The sequence below is a fragment of the Asterias amurensis genome, chromosome 7 (assembly GCF_032118995.1).
Source record: "Asterias amurensis chromosome 7, ASM3211899v1".
Classification (NCBI taxonomy): domain Eukaryota; kingdom Metazoa; phylum Echinodermata; class Asteroidea; order Forcipulatida; family Asteriidae; genus Asterias; species Asterias amurensis.
The window spans coordinates 4,616,089-4,632,151 of record NC_092654.1 but is presented as its reverse complement, the minus strand read 5'-3'; the positions used below and the strand labels follow the sequence as shown (position 1 = coordinate 4,632,151).

At 40.2% G+C, this 16,063-nt stretch overlaps 1 protein-coding gene across 1 annotated transcript in view; it reads right to left on the bottom strand.

The window, feature by feature from the left end:
• LOC139939954 (protein Wnt-1-like) overlaps nt 1-15,678 on the bottom strand; it is a 28,619-nt gene extending 12,941 nt beyond the window's left edge. Inside the window, exons 1-2 of the mRNA XM_071936123.1 lie at nt 14,486-15,678; nt 3,585-3,850 (exon numbers count right to left, since the gene is read on the bottom strand). Coding sequence (XP_071792224.1) covers nt 3,585-3,850; nt 14,486-14,577 — 358 coding nt within the window. The 5' untranslated portion in view covers nt 14,578-15,678. The remainder of the gene's footprint in view (nt 1-3,584; nt 3,851-14,485) is intronic.
• Between the last annotated feature and the right edge of the window lie 385 nt (nt 15,679-16,063).

The following is a 16,063-nucleotide window of genomic DNA, read 5'->3' as shown; positions in this document are numbered from 1 at the left end:
TTATTTCATGGTGGAAAATTTGTAACCAATTTCCCCCCTGTTTCCTGGCTGGAGGTTGTCAGATCGGAGGGGTGGAGTCTAAAAGAATACATGGAAACTCTAGAAGAATGTCTGTTGTGTCAAACAATAATTAATATACAGATGACGCGCGGATAGCCGGAAGATATTTGAACAGCAATTAGCTATGAATGATGTTTGGGGAGGTGTTGGTGCACCACACTTTGGCTACAGGTGCATCTTAAAGGCACTGTAAAGATAGTATAAAACATTGTGAGAAACGGCTCCCTCTGAAGTAACGTAGTTTTTGAGAGAGGTAAAGAAGTAATTTCTCACTAGAATTATTTGAATTGACTTCGAGACCTCAGCTGAGGTCTCGAATTCAAGCATCCGAAAGCACAAGCTGGTGACAAGGTTGTCAAGTGCCTTTAGTATATTATTTCATTAAAAACTATTTTGTTTACTTTAAATATGAACTGATATACTCTATAGGTTTGTTTGTTTGTTTGTTTGTTTGTTTGTTTGTTTGTTAATTTTTGTTTTTACCCATACACCGATGTGTGTTAGCACTTGTTTGTTTGTTTGGCTTCATTTCTTTGCGGTTTTTTATATTATTGTTGTTACCACTTTTGATTAACTTTCGTGTAGGTCCAAGCCGACTCTCTTGTTTGTTTTCCGAAATATAAAAAAAAAAAATTGTATTTGTTATACAATATAGTCTGCCTTTGAATTGAAATAAAGTGGCTCTAATTCAATATGACCGTGCTCTCAAAAATCACAGGATGGCGTTTCCTTGCATTCACTCCGTACACCAATAATAACTAACTTCATAAATGAAACCCATAACAGAACACCGGGGAAGAATTTGCAAGGACAAAGGAGAACCGATTTCTGAAAATCAAAAAAGCCCTGCACGTCATTCAAATAAAATATCCACAAACTATCATTGAATTAGCATCCGGCTGTCGTTGTACCCGGTAGTGTAGCGGGCCAAACATCCTCCCCGAGCCCCGGAGCTGCGCGGCGGCCTTAAAACGCAAGCAAAGGCGGCCCCAAGCCGTGAGTTGATTTTCGGCCAGCCTGCCGCCCGCTGTAAGGCGGATCGAGTCACATCACCTCACGCCGAGTTGATAGTTTTTCTCATCAAACTCGCCACACCGCCAAAAATGTTACTGTAACATTCTCCTGTTGATCGGGGGGATGTTTACAAGGTCTACAATTGGTTTTTCCCTTGTGTTTAGGACCACCGCGAGAGTTACGTTTTCTGCCGAGTGTTAGACGAGCGGCAAGTCGAGGTGCATGAAGAATTCCACGAGGTTGATTTGATTATCAATGCAAGCCGTCTCGTGCGGCGCTTCGGGTACCGTGTTTGCACATTATTTTCCCCTGTCAGCCATGAACCGAAATTCGCTCTGACAGAATTCAGGGCGTCCGGTTCAATGTACATTTTGTAACCGTAAACTACTTTATTTCTTGAGTCCCAAGAGAAGAAAGTTTGTAGCACTTTCTGTTAAGACTATTGGTCATGCTTACCGTGTTTTGCACTTCAATTAGCTTACAAATTGTGCTGCGGGTTCTTAAAAAAAGTGGGCAAACTGGGATATTAAACGGCGCGGTACCCTTCATTTGTTCAAAGAATTTAACGTACTATTTTTTAACTGTTTTGCAATTTGAACAGTTTGATCTGCTTTAAGCTTGTAATGAAATTCTGAATCAGTGAGAGTACCTGGCAGTTTCAATTCACAACTCTGATTTCAGTGAGGGATGCTTTAAAGTGTGATTAATTCTCTCGTTCACTCTTAACAAAGCCGTATTAACAACCTTTAATTTCACTATGAATAAAAGAAAACCAGAGGACAACTCGCCCGTCTAATATGACGTCATTTTAGGCCACACTATGACGTCACTACACAACACCATTCAGACATCTGTCTTTTTTACGTCATAAGACAAGGCTTAATTTCTTAAAGCTTCTTAGGTCCAAAGAGTAGCAAAGCATGACTAATATGCTGAGTAATTTTATCAAAATACGATTACCAACCAAAACACCATGGAACCGCCGCATGTACCATCGGTTACACACCTATGTTCCGAAATCCCTATGTTCCGACACCTCTATGTTCCGACACTTCTATGTTCCGACAAACCTAAGTCACAAAGTAAACTACGAGGACTTTTCGTAATAAGGGTTGTCGGAATAGGGGTAGGGGTGTCGGAATATAGAGAAGTCACCGTACTCCTATGTTCTGACACTCACACCCATATGTTCCGATACCACTGCATGTTCCGAGGCCCATATGTTCTGACCTAAGTGTATTTTCCTAACCCCAACCCTAGCATATAAATTACGAGTTTTTCTTCCGTAATATAGGGTGGCAGGACAGGGGTGTCGGAATCTAGAGCAGTCATCGTACTATCTAGGTGTTCATCGCTGACTGTTCTATATTCCGACACCCCTATGTTCCGACATCCATATGTTCCGACAACTGCCTATTGATTTACATGCATAGGGTTGGGGTTGGGAGTATGAATGCGCACTAAGGTGTTGAAACATAGGTGTGTCGGAAGAAAACATAGTTGTGCAGGCCTGATACTTCACGGAGGCATTGCCCCAATTCCCCCTGGCCATTGCCTTGGTGCCCGTGGAATGCTCCACAGTAGAAAGTTACAATTTCCTCACAGGGTGGTGCCATTTACCAAGGAGGAAATGTCTTGGCGTCCTTGCCCTTTCAAAGACGAAGCTTACAGGCTTAGTTGTGTTACCGTGCTCATCTTTTGCTTAGCATACAAAAATTCAGCAATATTTTCCGTCGCAGGTCAATGAAATTAAGCCGTCGTATACGGACTTTTGGACCTAGACCATTTGTGACGTCATTGACATTGATAAAATTGGGTGCGTTCGTTTAGCTTCCCTGGGTCGACCCCGGTGTGTGGCGATTTTTTTCCAGGACGAACGTGGGTTATTATCTGCACACGTTCGTCCTGGGGAAAAAAAACCCGCCACGCACCAGGGTTGACCCGGGAAGCTAAACGAACGCACCCATTGATACACCTGAATTTGTCGTGTATGATGTCGTGCGCAACGACTAAAATGCTCATCTGGTTGATTTTGTTTTTTTTAAACGTTGTCGGAATCAATCTTCTTCATTTAGAAGAAGCTGCAAATGTTTTAGATTAAATGATTTATTATCCTGTTGGAATCTCCTGTGTACGGACCACTGATTCAATTTCCTTCTCTAATTTAAACTGAACATACTTCATAATGAAAAACACTTGAAACTACAGCTCATGTGCGTGCAACTGGTTGTGAAAACTTGGCGAAGAAAAGTTTGTTCCTCATCGGTGGCTTCGGGCCCCTTTAAACAAAACCATAAGCCACCTCAGGCCTCCATGCCCCCTGGTCAATGCCTTGGTGCCCTTAAAATGCTCCAGTAAAGTGTTACAATTTCTCATAGGGTGCCCTTAACCAAGGAGAAAATGCGTTGATGCCCTTGCTCTTTCAAAAACGAAGCATACAGGCCGGATATCTTTTATTTTAAGGGGACCGCAAAACTCATTCATCATCCACCACATAAAAGCCGTCTTACCTGTGTTGAGAAGTTTCCCGAATAGACTATTTGGACCCTGGACATTCTTCATGGTCGGACAATTCCACCGTCTGTCTTTGAACTGGTACCTGCACTCCGTAACGGCCGTTTTCACGGCCTGTGAAATTGCCAGGAGGATACCAGGGTTGTCACGTACCATCTTCCGTTGACGTTTGTTGAGGGGCCGAAGCTGCGGCTCCAGGTAGATTTCCGTGCCTTGTGTGTCGCTCACTATGTTTGATTTCTGTGGGTAGGTTGCGATACTCCTGGAAAAAAAAGAGACAAGAATTTATTTAAAAAGTGAAAGAGCTAAATAAATGTAGAATATGGAAAGGTTTGTGGTAACACCATGTAATGAATATCTCTAATGAGATGGGTTGGTTCTGAAAAGAACCGTTGGTTTCATATCTTATTTGCACCATGCAAAGTTTCAAATCCTACTTAAATGTAGAACCTGTACTCTTTAACATGTAAGCCTACTACATGTTTAATTTTATTTAAAAACTGCGGAAGGGACAGTGTCATAACTATTACTTATATCTTATGATTGTGATAAGTATTATTCAGTCATTATGTTAGTATGAATTGTGCAAACTAACTTCATATTCAAGATATTAAAGTTATATATTAGTCATAATTATGAGAAATTTAGTCATAATTATGACTTATGCGTAATCGTAAAGTTATAAGTATAAGTAACAATATTATAATTACTTAACATTAAGTCATATAATTATGAGTTATTAGTCATACCTATGATTTTTTTATTGTACTAGGTCGTAATTATGAGGTTTAAGTCACAATTTTGACTTACGCAAAATCATAGTTAAGAGATAGGTAATAGTTCTGAGTTATGCACAATAATATTATTAGTCATAATTGCGACTTGAGCTATAAGTCTGACTTTAATTGTATGCTTCCATAAGATACTCCAGGGTCTTACTCAGATGTCATCAAGATCTTGAAGAATGCAGCCCATACGTTATTATTACTAGAGGAAAGTGTCATTATTTTGATAAGTAAGTTACACCAAAACCACGAAGAAAGATACCATACCTTCACAAGGCTGCTTTCTTTGCAGAATAATTTACGAGTCTTAAATAAATAACCTAAAGCTAATAATAAACTGGTTCAGACCTTCACTATGTCACACTTTGATTTGTCTTCCAATAAAATCAGTATAAACATGTCCTAGCTTAGATAACAACATAGTCTGGTACCCTTTTTTGGGGGGGGGGGGTGGAGGCGAAGAAAACCAATGTTCAATGAACATGACCAAGATGGCGGCAACATTATAATGACAATAAAGGCAAATACACACGGCATTACTTATGTCCAATCAAGTTCAAGGGATTGCCAAGACACAGCCTTCCTGTTCCTGACCATACAAGGGGATCCAACCAAAATAAGAAACCAAACTAGTCTGGCCCTATTTTGGAGATAATACAAGAATCAGTATTCTATGTTGATTTTACCTCGACTTTTTGAACATGACAACGATGATGGTATACCACAACAAATCATTCTAACCAAACAGAGATTGACAAAACATGACATACTGGAAGGCTAATTGGTTTTCAATGCTACTTTATGTACACAGGCAACATGACAAAGATGGGTGCCGAACCACGAAGGACTGCAAGCCAACATAACAAAGATGGCTGCCAAACCACGAAGGACCATAAGCCAACATAATAAAGATGGCTGCCAAACCACGAAGTACTACAAGACAAATAACAAAGATGGCTGCCGAGCCACGAAGGACTACAAGTCAACATAACATATATGGCTTCCGAACCACGAAGGACTACAAGCCAACATAACAAAGATGGCTTCCGAACCACAAAGGACTACAAGCCACATTAACACACATCCATGATGTATACCAGACACATCAACAGTCATCTCGCCATCATAGTGACCCGAAGGTGAGGATACCCTTCATACTAACTCTTAAATCACCGCTGTAGGTCCAACATAAAAAACTCCAGATTTGTCATTGATGACTTAACGTGTAATGAAACGATAACAGAAAAGCCGTCATTAAAGAAGTTTTTATGCTTCCACTTGCGATGTTATTCCAGCGCGAAGTATTTTGATGTTGCATCGCCAGTGAATATAGGTGCACCTTTTGTTCGCCCAGTGAAAAGATATCATAAACAAAGTTTTGTAAAAGTCTTCAGTTAGGAGTAAACGTAGTTTACAGAGCATGTAATACAATTTCGCGGCCGGGCAAACCCAGTTCGCCGTGTTCACATCGTAAGATAAATGAGGGTTCGAATCCTGGCGGAATCGATAGCTATTCAAACGGTGTATATTTTAGTTGTGCACTTACCGAAACCCGTAACATGAATATTTCGTAAAAGAGAAGCTGGTCAATCGACAAGACCGAGGAATCATATTCAACATAATCATATTTTTACCTAAACTGACAAATATCGTCAACAATTATTTTGTATATCTTCAAACAAAAATTGTCCAAAGAAAATTAACCCTATCTGATATGCAAGGTTTGCCAAAATATCGTTTTTCCACCATGCAAAGTTTCAAATCCTACTTAACCCTATCTGGTATATAAAACCTAAATGGAATGCATACCAAACTAGATCAATCAGGACTATAGTTTGTCGATACCAGCTTTCTAACTCGCAGATCAAGTTGTTCCTATAAAATTGTCCGTCCCCTGTGCTGCCCCAACACCTTATTTGTTGCATTCGAATTTGAATTATTTTCATTACAGGGTATTCGCAAAAACTAAAGTATAAACACGAAAATGACTTTAAAACTTTATGAGTGAGTCTACTCAATTGTATGCGCCAATCCTAACAGCCTGACAATGTGGCTTTGAAGTTCGGTTACCAACATATGAGATCGCTCAAAAGTCGTTTTATGAAGCTAATAAATTTGGAGCCAGTGAGACTGTTTTTGAGGCAGTCCTATCAAATGAGTTTCGAAATGGAACGACTTGGTGGTAGTGTTGGAAGGGTGAAGGTCTAATGACGGCAATAAAAAGTTTGTTTACTAAACGAAACATAAAAATAACTTTACAATCCATCATGAATGAAAACATTTGTCAGAAATGTTATCGAGAAGACCAATATAAAGATATACTCTTAAAAAAAGAAAAACTAGACCAGTCACGTTTATTTTTGTGTCGTATAATCCTTTTGCGTTTCAAAATCCTAAACAACCAGAACAAATGTAATTAATTGACCGCAGTAAAACCAAGTGTTTGTGGATATGATGTAATTTTTACTATATTTTGGCGACGTCCTAAGCGTGCTAAAACATAACTACCGTTATATCGACATTTTAAACATGAAAAAACTCCAGCCATCCTAAATTGGAAGACACAAAAAGTCATAAATTTCCATCACGATGTACTGTTCTAATATAATAGAGATCAATGGTCCTTACTAAATACTGCCTTAACTGTTAAGCATTGCCCAAGTTTCGAAGCCAAGGGTCCGGCTTCAGTTAAGGTCGTGTTTGTTCTGTTGAAAACGTACACGGGCTTTCATTTGGTACGGACAAAGCCTACACGACAAAGTAAGGTTTTCGAAAAGGGTGATTCATCGGACAACGATATCGCCATTTTGAATTCCCTTGAAAAAGCTTTTATCCTTTAACATAACGGAGTAGATGTAGTGTATTTAAACATGCTAGGGGTCCATTTCACATCATTATATTGATACCTAATAAGTGAAATGGATAGGGACCGTACTCTGAAAGGAGACCTAAAACCACAATGTTAAACCGCCACAGAAAAGGTCCCCATAGGTATAAGGACATGACAATGGATAGGGGGACAGCCCTGGGCTAACAACAATTAACTCTTAATGCACAGTCGTCCAGGATTATCACGTTTATATGGGGAATCCCTGCTGATGTATGTGTACACAACATGTGGGGGTTGGAATTCTTTGTGTATAATCCCAGTGATCCTTTATAATTTGTAAGGATATGGAATGTATCTCTTTTCACCCCTGTGATGTTGTTTGGAGAACAGGGCCAACAAGTTCATGGAAAAATCACATTGTTGTTCCACCCACATGTGAGTGTTAATGAGCCATATACAGGGCCGTAAATTAAACCATCGTCTTTAATTTGAGTGATCTTGTCCTACATTTTGTTTCGTTTATTAGTCATGACCTACCGTAAATGGAACTATTAATCAACTTTATTTAGGTACAGATTTCTAATGACTGTGGTATGGCTGGATTGTGACTACTAAAATTACTCTTATTTTGGTTTTTGGTGAAGTTTTTTTTTAGCTGAACCAAAGGCGTGTGTTGCAATAACGGCTACGGGCAATGTAATTGGGGAGCTAGACCAAAGCCAGTCTGAGCGGCGCAACATCATGCAGCGCTTTGCACACAGTACATAGATCCCTGCCGGTCGTTCGCCCAAGGGGGACAGAAATGGAAAGTGTTGAAAATCAATTAATATCTAGTTTGTCTTGTGTCAGAGGCCGGAACACCTTGGGGGCAGGTCCTTGTCAAAGTATAATGTCCTCATAAGTACACACGTTCTCTGACGACTTGTTGTGTACGTTAAATAAGCGGACAAGCCCCTCAACCACTGAGCGAGGTTGTGTGCCATGGTTTTCGTGGAGGGTTACATTGCATACCTCTTTAGGCACCAGTGAAGAGTGTGGGGCAAACCTCCTAAAAACTTGTGTTTTATGAAATTAAGTTACACATTTGAATACATCCTTCATGTTGTCATTTCATTGTTCTCAAAAAAGGATTAGTTTTGTGGTTTTCGTGGAGGGTTGGAATGTGTGCCTAAATACGAGGCACCAGTGACGCTATGGGGCATACATATTAAAAATTGTGTTACGAATCTTTTCTATACCTTTGAGTTCATCATTTTTGTTTTAATTCACATGCTCAAAACAGGATTATTTTTATGCTCCCAACCGATTGTCAAAACTGTTTATGCTCGTGTGTGGTTTTGTTTTGAAAAGTATTTGAACGTTTTTTAATATCCGTTTATATGGCAGTTCTAAAAACACAATCCGGCAGCATTATGAGTCACTGTCCTAAAGAACTTTCACAGAAGGTTTTGAAGCATTAGTGTCAAAGGCAAACGCGTATAGGCGCCAAGAAAGAATGCACCGGCCGTAAAAATTGCATCAAAATTTATCCCGCCATAAATTTGTTGCGATTTGTAATGTAAACACAATATAACAAGCGCAAACTATAGCCGTCCCCGTAGTCTTGACAGTTATTCTGAAACACATTTCAACTTCTGCGTGTACTCCAATCCTGGTGTTACCTTAACTGTAGTTTTATGTTCCACTCGTTGAACAGCCGACTTGGTTGTTGAGTGGACTTCCAAGGGGAAACGTTGGAGAAATTTATGGCAAATTTATCCAAGACTGAGACATTTGTAACGTACTGGTATACCCAAATCGTAAATTAAAGTCACCTATTTTTTATTTACAACTGGTCTCGGATGAAAATGAATGTAAACAAATTGAACCGTCACGGGAAAAAATTTCAACCGCGAACCTTTAGTTGACTGCAATAGGTTCATTTACAGCATGCAATTGACTTATTCTGAATTCGCCAAATGTTATTGACCTTGTACCGAAGGTAACACTGAAATCTTAAAGGCAGTGGTCACTATTGGTAGTTACTCAAAATAATTATTAGCATGAAACCTTACTTGGTAATGAGTAACGGGGAGAGGTTGGTAGTATAAAACATTATGAGAAACGGCTCCCTCTGAAGCAATGTAGTTTTTGAGAAAGAAACAATTTTCCACGAATTTGATTTTGAGACCTCAGATTTAGAATTTGAGGTCTCAAAGTCAAGCACTGATGGGCGCAAACCAGTTGAACATGCGCGCCAAACTTGTTCGGTTTTTAAAACATGACCGAGGTTGTCAAACCATGCGGTTTCGGAAGCAAAACACGTGCTCAGTCAACTATTCAAATGTTCGACTGTTTCTATCTTATGACAAGACCTCCATACTAGATTATGTCAATTCTTTCGAAATAAAAATCCAGGATCCTGCCCTCACACTATACAGTTGACATACTTTACACAGAGTTAGTAACGAAACAACCATATTGTTACCACGAAAGCGAGATACCAACAGAGCTTTGGTCAAAATGGTCTTTCCCGAGAAAACAAATGACAAGAATGATCAGCTTTTCCAAACAACAATGCGTCTTTCGTGTCGACAGACATCCTCAACCAAACATCAACGGCAATATTTTCATTGTAATGACATTTTAAAATGTCTTAATATTTCGATTGTGTTCAGCAAACCATCCCCAAATTGAAACTTTCGTCTTAGACAGCCAACCACAAAGTCAAACATACACGACAACGAAGGGATAAATTATGACTTAAAACAACGACTTGATTTACGTCCAGATTGGAATTGCTTTAGGTAGCCTAATGCTGGAGGTCAAAGGTGACTTGTAGCTCAGATCGATGGCTGCTGTAGCTGATGTTGTACTTGGCCAATTATTGTGTCTAAAGTGTACTTTACACTACTGGTGTTTTACACGCGTAAAGACTGCTACGCGTAAATCATTTGAGCAATGCACTGGGGTGGTATTACAGAAATAGCTGGGAGTCCTTCACTCTTATTGGAATATCTACATCAATTGAACTATGACAAAATTTATAAGTCTGGTAGGGCACTCGAACAACGTAAACCTCCTGGAGCCGAATTTTAAAGAAAACCACCAAATAGTTGATGACCATAATTGATGTTAGTATGAAGACAAATAGTGTGTGAACACTCATTTCAGTCGGTCCTGAAGTGGCCAATGACCTGTTGTTGATTATTCGAAAACAAAAGGGAAAGTTGGTATAAGATATTGTATGTTCGGTTATAGTTTTAGGGTAGACATGACCACAATTACTAAAACGCTGATTAAGACACCACACCGCTCATGCCCCGCCCACCCTTTTCCACAACTGCTTATGCCAACGAATGTTCATACATAGTTTAATGATCCCATGACATTCTTACAAACACAGTGAAACCATTTATGCCAATTCTCAAAAAGAACAACATCGGAACTGTACTCGCAGCAACACCATCGGCCTGGTTTGATGGTTTCTTAAACGGGCCCTCGGTACCACAGTGTCATCAGTGCTAAACACTATCACCTGTGGGCAACATTGGGGAAAAGGTTGTCTGAGGAAACCGCTGCCCACTACGGCAAGCCCGTCATTGCCCGGGGTATCTAACTGCGGTCAACTTGAACATTCTGACAGGTTTCACTGATTCCAAAATGCATCCACAAAAAAACATCCGAAAGTTTTTTGAGATAACATGTTGTTTCAAATAAGATGCATTTATTCTTGTTTGTTAATCTTAACAAAATCTCTTGTTTGTATAAAAGGGTTTTTATACGGCGGGCATCGACCCTGTGTATTCGTTTCTAATGTCTCCATTGAAGAAACAAACAATGACTGGTGGAAACAACCCGTCTTGTAGTGTATAGGCATCATTCAACATGATTGAACTTGTTATTTTCGGTCAAAGTGACTAGAATGAGAACGGGGTAGCCCCCACTCGGACGAGCCCCCGTAGAGAGTTAGGACGCGGGTATCTCCGTCGGTGTATACTGCATGCCCCAACGGCCGGTGCTAACTGGTCCGGAAAGGGACAGAAAACTCGCTCTCTCTCGTCTCTTTTCTATTCAGTTGAGTGATCTGATTGGACGGATCCTTTCTTGTGATGAGTTTAAAGTTTTGATGTGGTGAAGGGGAGTGTGATTGCATTGGTATAATCCGCTGGTGGTGTTATTCTTTAGTAAATCTGTGCAACGCAGTGGAAATGAATGGCACTTTGGGGTTTGGATACTACTTTTTATTGAAAGGAAGTTTGGAAAATTTTCAACAAACAATCTGGTAATACGTATAAGTTTTAATGAAATAACATTCCGTTTTTCTCTATGTATCAATGTTGATCATTATGAACGATGAGATACACACATTTCGGAATTCAGCTGGACTGGATGTCGGTAAACATTTCATTGTATAATTGACGGTGTTCACAAATAAATAATATGTGCGCATTTATTATAACCAAGTAGACATAATTTAATGGAAGTGATGTATCGTATATTTGTTTCTTAAATTTTACTTAATTTCTCCTGGACACTATTGGTAATTACTCAAAATAATGAGAAACGGCTCCCTCTGAATTAACAGTTTTTTTAAAGTTTGTTTAGAAAGAATATATATATGTGAGTCTCACTCAAACAATAAAAGACTACAGCTGAAGCATTTTATTATGCATCTGAAAGCACACTATTTGTGCAATAATGGGTTTGTTTTTTCATGATTCTTTTGCAACTTTGATGACCAATTCAGCCCAAATTTTCCCTGATTTGTTTATTTACACCAAGTGAGAATACTGGTCTTTCTGGACAACTAAAGGTGTCAAGTTCCTTTAAGTTTGTTTTTTGAAAATTTCGGTACCCAACACACTCATGAGTACACTGTGCGTGTGCCCCCTATTTGCGGTTTTGAGTGACTGTTATAGATTACAACGTTACAACCCAACTGGTTCGACACACACTATTATTGGCAAACATTTCACCAAGGGACAATACAGCCAATAAAACCTCCCAAAATACAAGCTTTCGTCTTTCTAAATCCCCCGTGAAATGCGGTAACTGCTCATCCGTGCCAGCCACCCAAATCTGCCGGGAAAATAAGGGATTAATTCTGACTTGTGTGGTGGGGGGAAAACACACTGAGGAAGGTAGCTCGATCGCACGGCACACACCTTCGTAAATACGGGAGCCCTGTCAAAATTGCAGCGTGCACGTGGAACGTTAAGTGGCCGTGAAAGGCCCGTTGAAGTACCCCCTTCTATTCTGTTGTAGGTCGCTGACAGGTGAAGAAAGATCGACAGTCGGATCATGGTGGGCCCTCTGACTTTATATGTCAGCTTTACATGCAATGTTTGTATAAGTATGTACCACATGGTTTGGTGTGCACGGTAGCCCCATGTTTTGTGTACCTAAGAATTTAGCCCATCAATATCGTGTCGGATTATCGTTTAGAAGGTATCTACCGCCACACATTGGTTGCAATTGATACAGGGGGTAACCTCTTCCTCAAAACCACGGTTATTGGATCCAAAATATTTCACAGCAAAGTTTCCTTTCTTGTCAGTAGTTATGAGCTGGGTCTGGGAGGGCACAACTTTTTTGATGACAGTTTTTTGTATTTTACTTTTGCCTTTCCCTGGACGGCCTGTGCTTGTTTTATTGTTTAGTCCGAAGAATTACAATACAATAAAATAAATAAAATAAGGTGGAAGGGTTGGGCTGACATCTACGATCTTAAAACCTGGATGTGTACTTGTGATTCTTTTAGAGATATACCGGTATCCGATAATTGTATTGCCTCAGAAATTGCCTCAAAATACCAATACGTACAAAATACATACCAGATTATGAGAGGGTTTAAAGGCAGTGGACACTATTGGTAATTGTCAAAGACTAGCCTTCACAGTTGGTGTATCTCAACATATGCATATAATAACAATCCTGTGAAAACTTGAGCACAATCGGTCATCAAAGTTGGGAGATAATAATGAAATAAAAAAACACCCTTGTCACACGAAGTTGTGTGCGTTTAGATGGTTGATTAAGAGACCTTCAGTTCTAAATCTGAGGTCTCGAAATCAAATTCGTGGAAAATTACTTCTTTCTCGAAAACTATGGCACTTCAGAGGGAGCCGTTTCGCACAATGTTTTATACTATCAACATCTCCCCATTACTCGTCACCAAGTAAGGTTTTATGCTAATAATTATTTTGAGTAAGTACCAATAGTGTCCAGTGCCTTTAATTATAATCAATGAATGTTAAATACCTAAATTCAAGCAAATAAGTTGCATCAATAGAACTGAAAACTAAAATAAAATAAAAGTTATGCACAATCCCGCGGAACAGCAATAGGCTCTGTGTTTCACTGCTAATTGGGGACCTAATTTTACTCCATGTTGGTGTAAATTAATTGGTCTTAGTTTTACTTTAAAGTATGAACCAAACAGCTTAAACATTCTTTTGAGATAATTTGCTCATGAAATACTTGCTATTTTAGCGAAATGTCTATTAGACTTTGAACATTCATTTGGGGTTCAGTTGATTTATTGACATTTAATTGAAAAGATTCTCCAAATAAGTGTAAAGGCGGAAATGGTTCACTACTGAAATTCAAAAGCGCTATAGACATTCCGATTTAACGCTCAACGCTTTGGGAAAAACATCTCGCCTGGTTTTTGTGGGTTGATTGAGCACAGCAGTTTGTGTTGAGTTCTGGAGAGGAGCAGACACAAACCAGATGCATATACAGTCCATGAAGAATGTCTGAACTGCAATACTGAGTTCACAAGACATGAGCATCATTATGTACCCATGAAAAATTTATTGTCTTGTGATTCTAACCTCAAAATTGATAAGCATAAACTTTGTGTAGGTCCCCGTTAACAAGTTTCCAAGCTAATCAACTAAAATAAAACGCAACTTAAGGTCTTCTTATGCAACAGATTTTCAAAAATAAAAAAATGAACATTTGTCTAAGCGTTCATTGATTAACTGTACTTATCTTTTTTTAAATTGAATAGTCAGAACTCACGAAGACTCTCGGCAGCTTTGAAGTGAGTTTTTAAAAATGCTTGTGAAAATTTGCAGTGCGTTTTAGAAAGTATGATGTGCCTTTAGGTCGGTGGAGCGAGCAAACTTTCTGACAACATTCTTGAACGTAAACGGAACCTCTAATTTTAGATTGGCGGTTCCAGATTGGCAGCCAATGTCTCTATTTTTGTACATGAGGAGGGAGGTTGATCTAGGGCTAATCGCTTTTGGGTTTTAAGAAGCTTTGTGGATTGAGAATTGTTTAATGTACTTACCACCACTTCCCACTCGATGCTGCTGTCGTTTCCTTGGCCAACAAACTGGCCGTCGGGAGCACGAAGAAAGCTACTAGCCACTCTAGTTTCATGGTTGTTAGGTGAATAGGACGATGTCGACCCGGAAAACTCTGCAGATCAACGCGCCTGGCGTCTCCCACGAGAGAGCTCAGTGGTCTCTCGGTGCCCTCCTTTCGCTTAAACTGTTTTTAACGATCAGGGAATCCAGTGAAGTTCAAGGATGATGAAGAAGAAGAAGGGAGTAAAAAAAAAAGTGACAAATACTTTTGCGCTGACTTAATAGCCACGCTTGCTGAACACTCCGAGTTTGAACTCGACTGTGATACACTGACTGCTTGTCTGTCCCACGGAGGAGGTCTTGCTAGTATACTTCGTGGTTGGATGAATTTTCAAAAGTCTGGACCTTTGGATTGATAACAAGAGCCATCTCAACAAAAGAGGCACGGCGGGGACTTAAAGCCTCTCGTTAAAACGATACCACTGGGAGAGAAACAATGGTGCGCGGTCGGTGAAGATGCATGGACCGGTCTCTTAGATGTGCTTTGATAGCTCGGGATGCCTCATTCAAGTCCTTTGACGGGTGTGACGGCTACGACGGTACATCAAGAAACGCGTGGTTTGGGGAAGGAAAAGCAGTGAAACGGAGACGGGGTTCTTGAAGGGAATGAGCCGACTTGTGGCTTTGTCACGGTCGTGGTCACTGGGTCCCTGAACAAGGCCCTCCTCCCGGGCGGTAACTGGACGTTAATGCCCCCGGTGGTCTCCACGCACGTGCCCGTGATGCCAATAGTTGTCACAATGACCCTTTCGGCAGCACCTCCGCGTAATTCGTTGTTAAGGCCAGACAAAAACTAGTAACAGTAACTAATTACCAAGAAGATGCTTTAGCCTATAGCCGGGGTAATTTGTACAAAATGTTTCTTGAAGATTGCTCCACGTGTTACGACTTGCATCCGAGTACGTCTCAAGGGCTTGCAACTATTTCTCCGTCACATTCTCGTCTTTACACTTCGCTCATCATCAATCCGCCACCGGGGAAGATGTAAGTTTCTCGCGGTGCATCTTGGGTAACTCTGTTCGTGATCCCTTCTCTTCACCAATCAGCGAGAAGCTCTCACAGACTTAACAAGAAAACTGGGAGAGGTATCCCATGTGAGACCACCCCCTCTCCCCCTTTCGCTATCACCCCTTTCTAGTCCAATTGGTTAGGACCATGAAGTGGTAGAACAAGGGGTTGTTTGCGGGCAACGATTGCATAACAGTTGTTCAATTTTTATTATGATGTGTTTATGACGACGTTTGAACATGTCACAGCGTAGACGTCAGTCTTAGTGTTGTAAATAACACAAGTGGAGTGTGACATGCCGTATATCTGTTATTGGGGTTGTAGAGGTTCGCCCTGAGGTGGGCCCTTCTCGCTGTATGACTTATTGCACTTGCTCCCTACTTGTGACAAGGTCCACTTTATATCCGATTAATTTTATTTTTGTTAAAGGGAAGGCAAAGGCAGTACGAAGTTTGCAAGCTTGAACAAAATCTGAAGGTGAAGAAGGTATC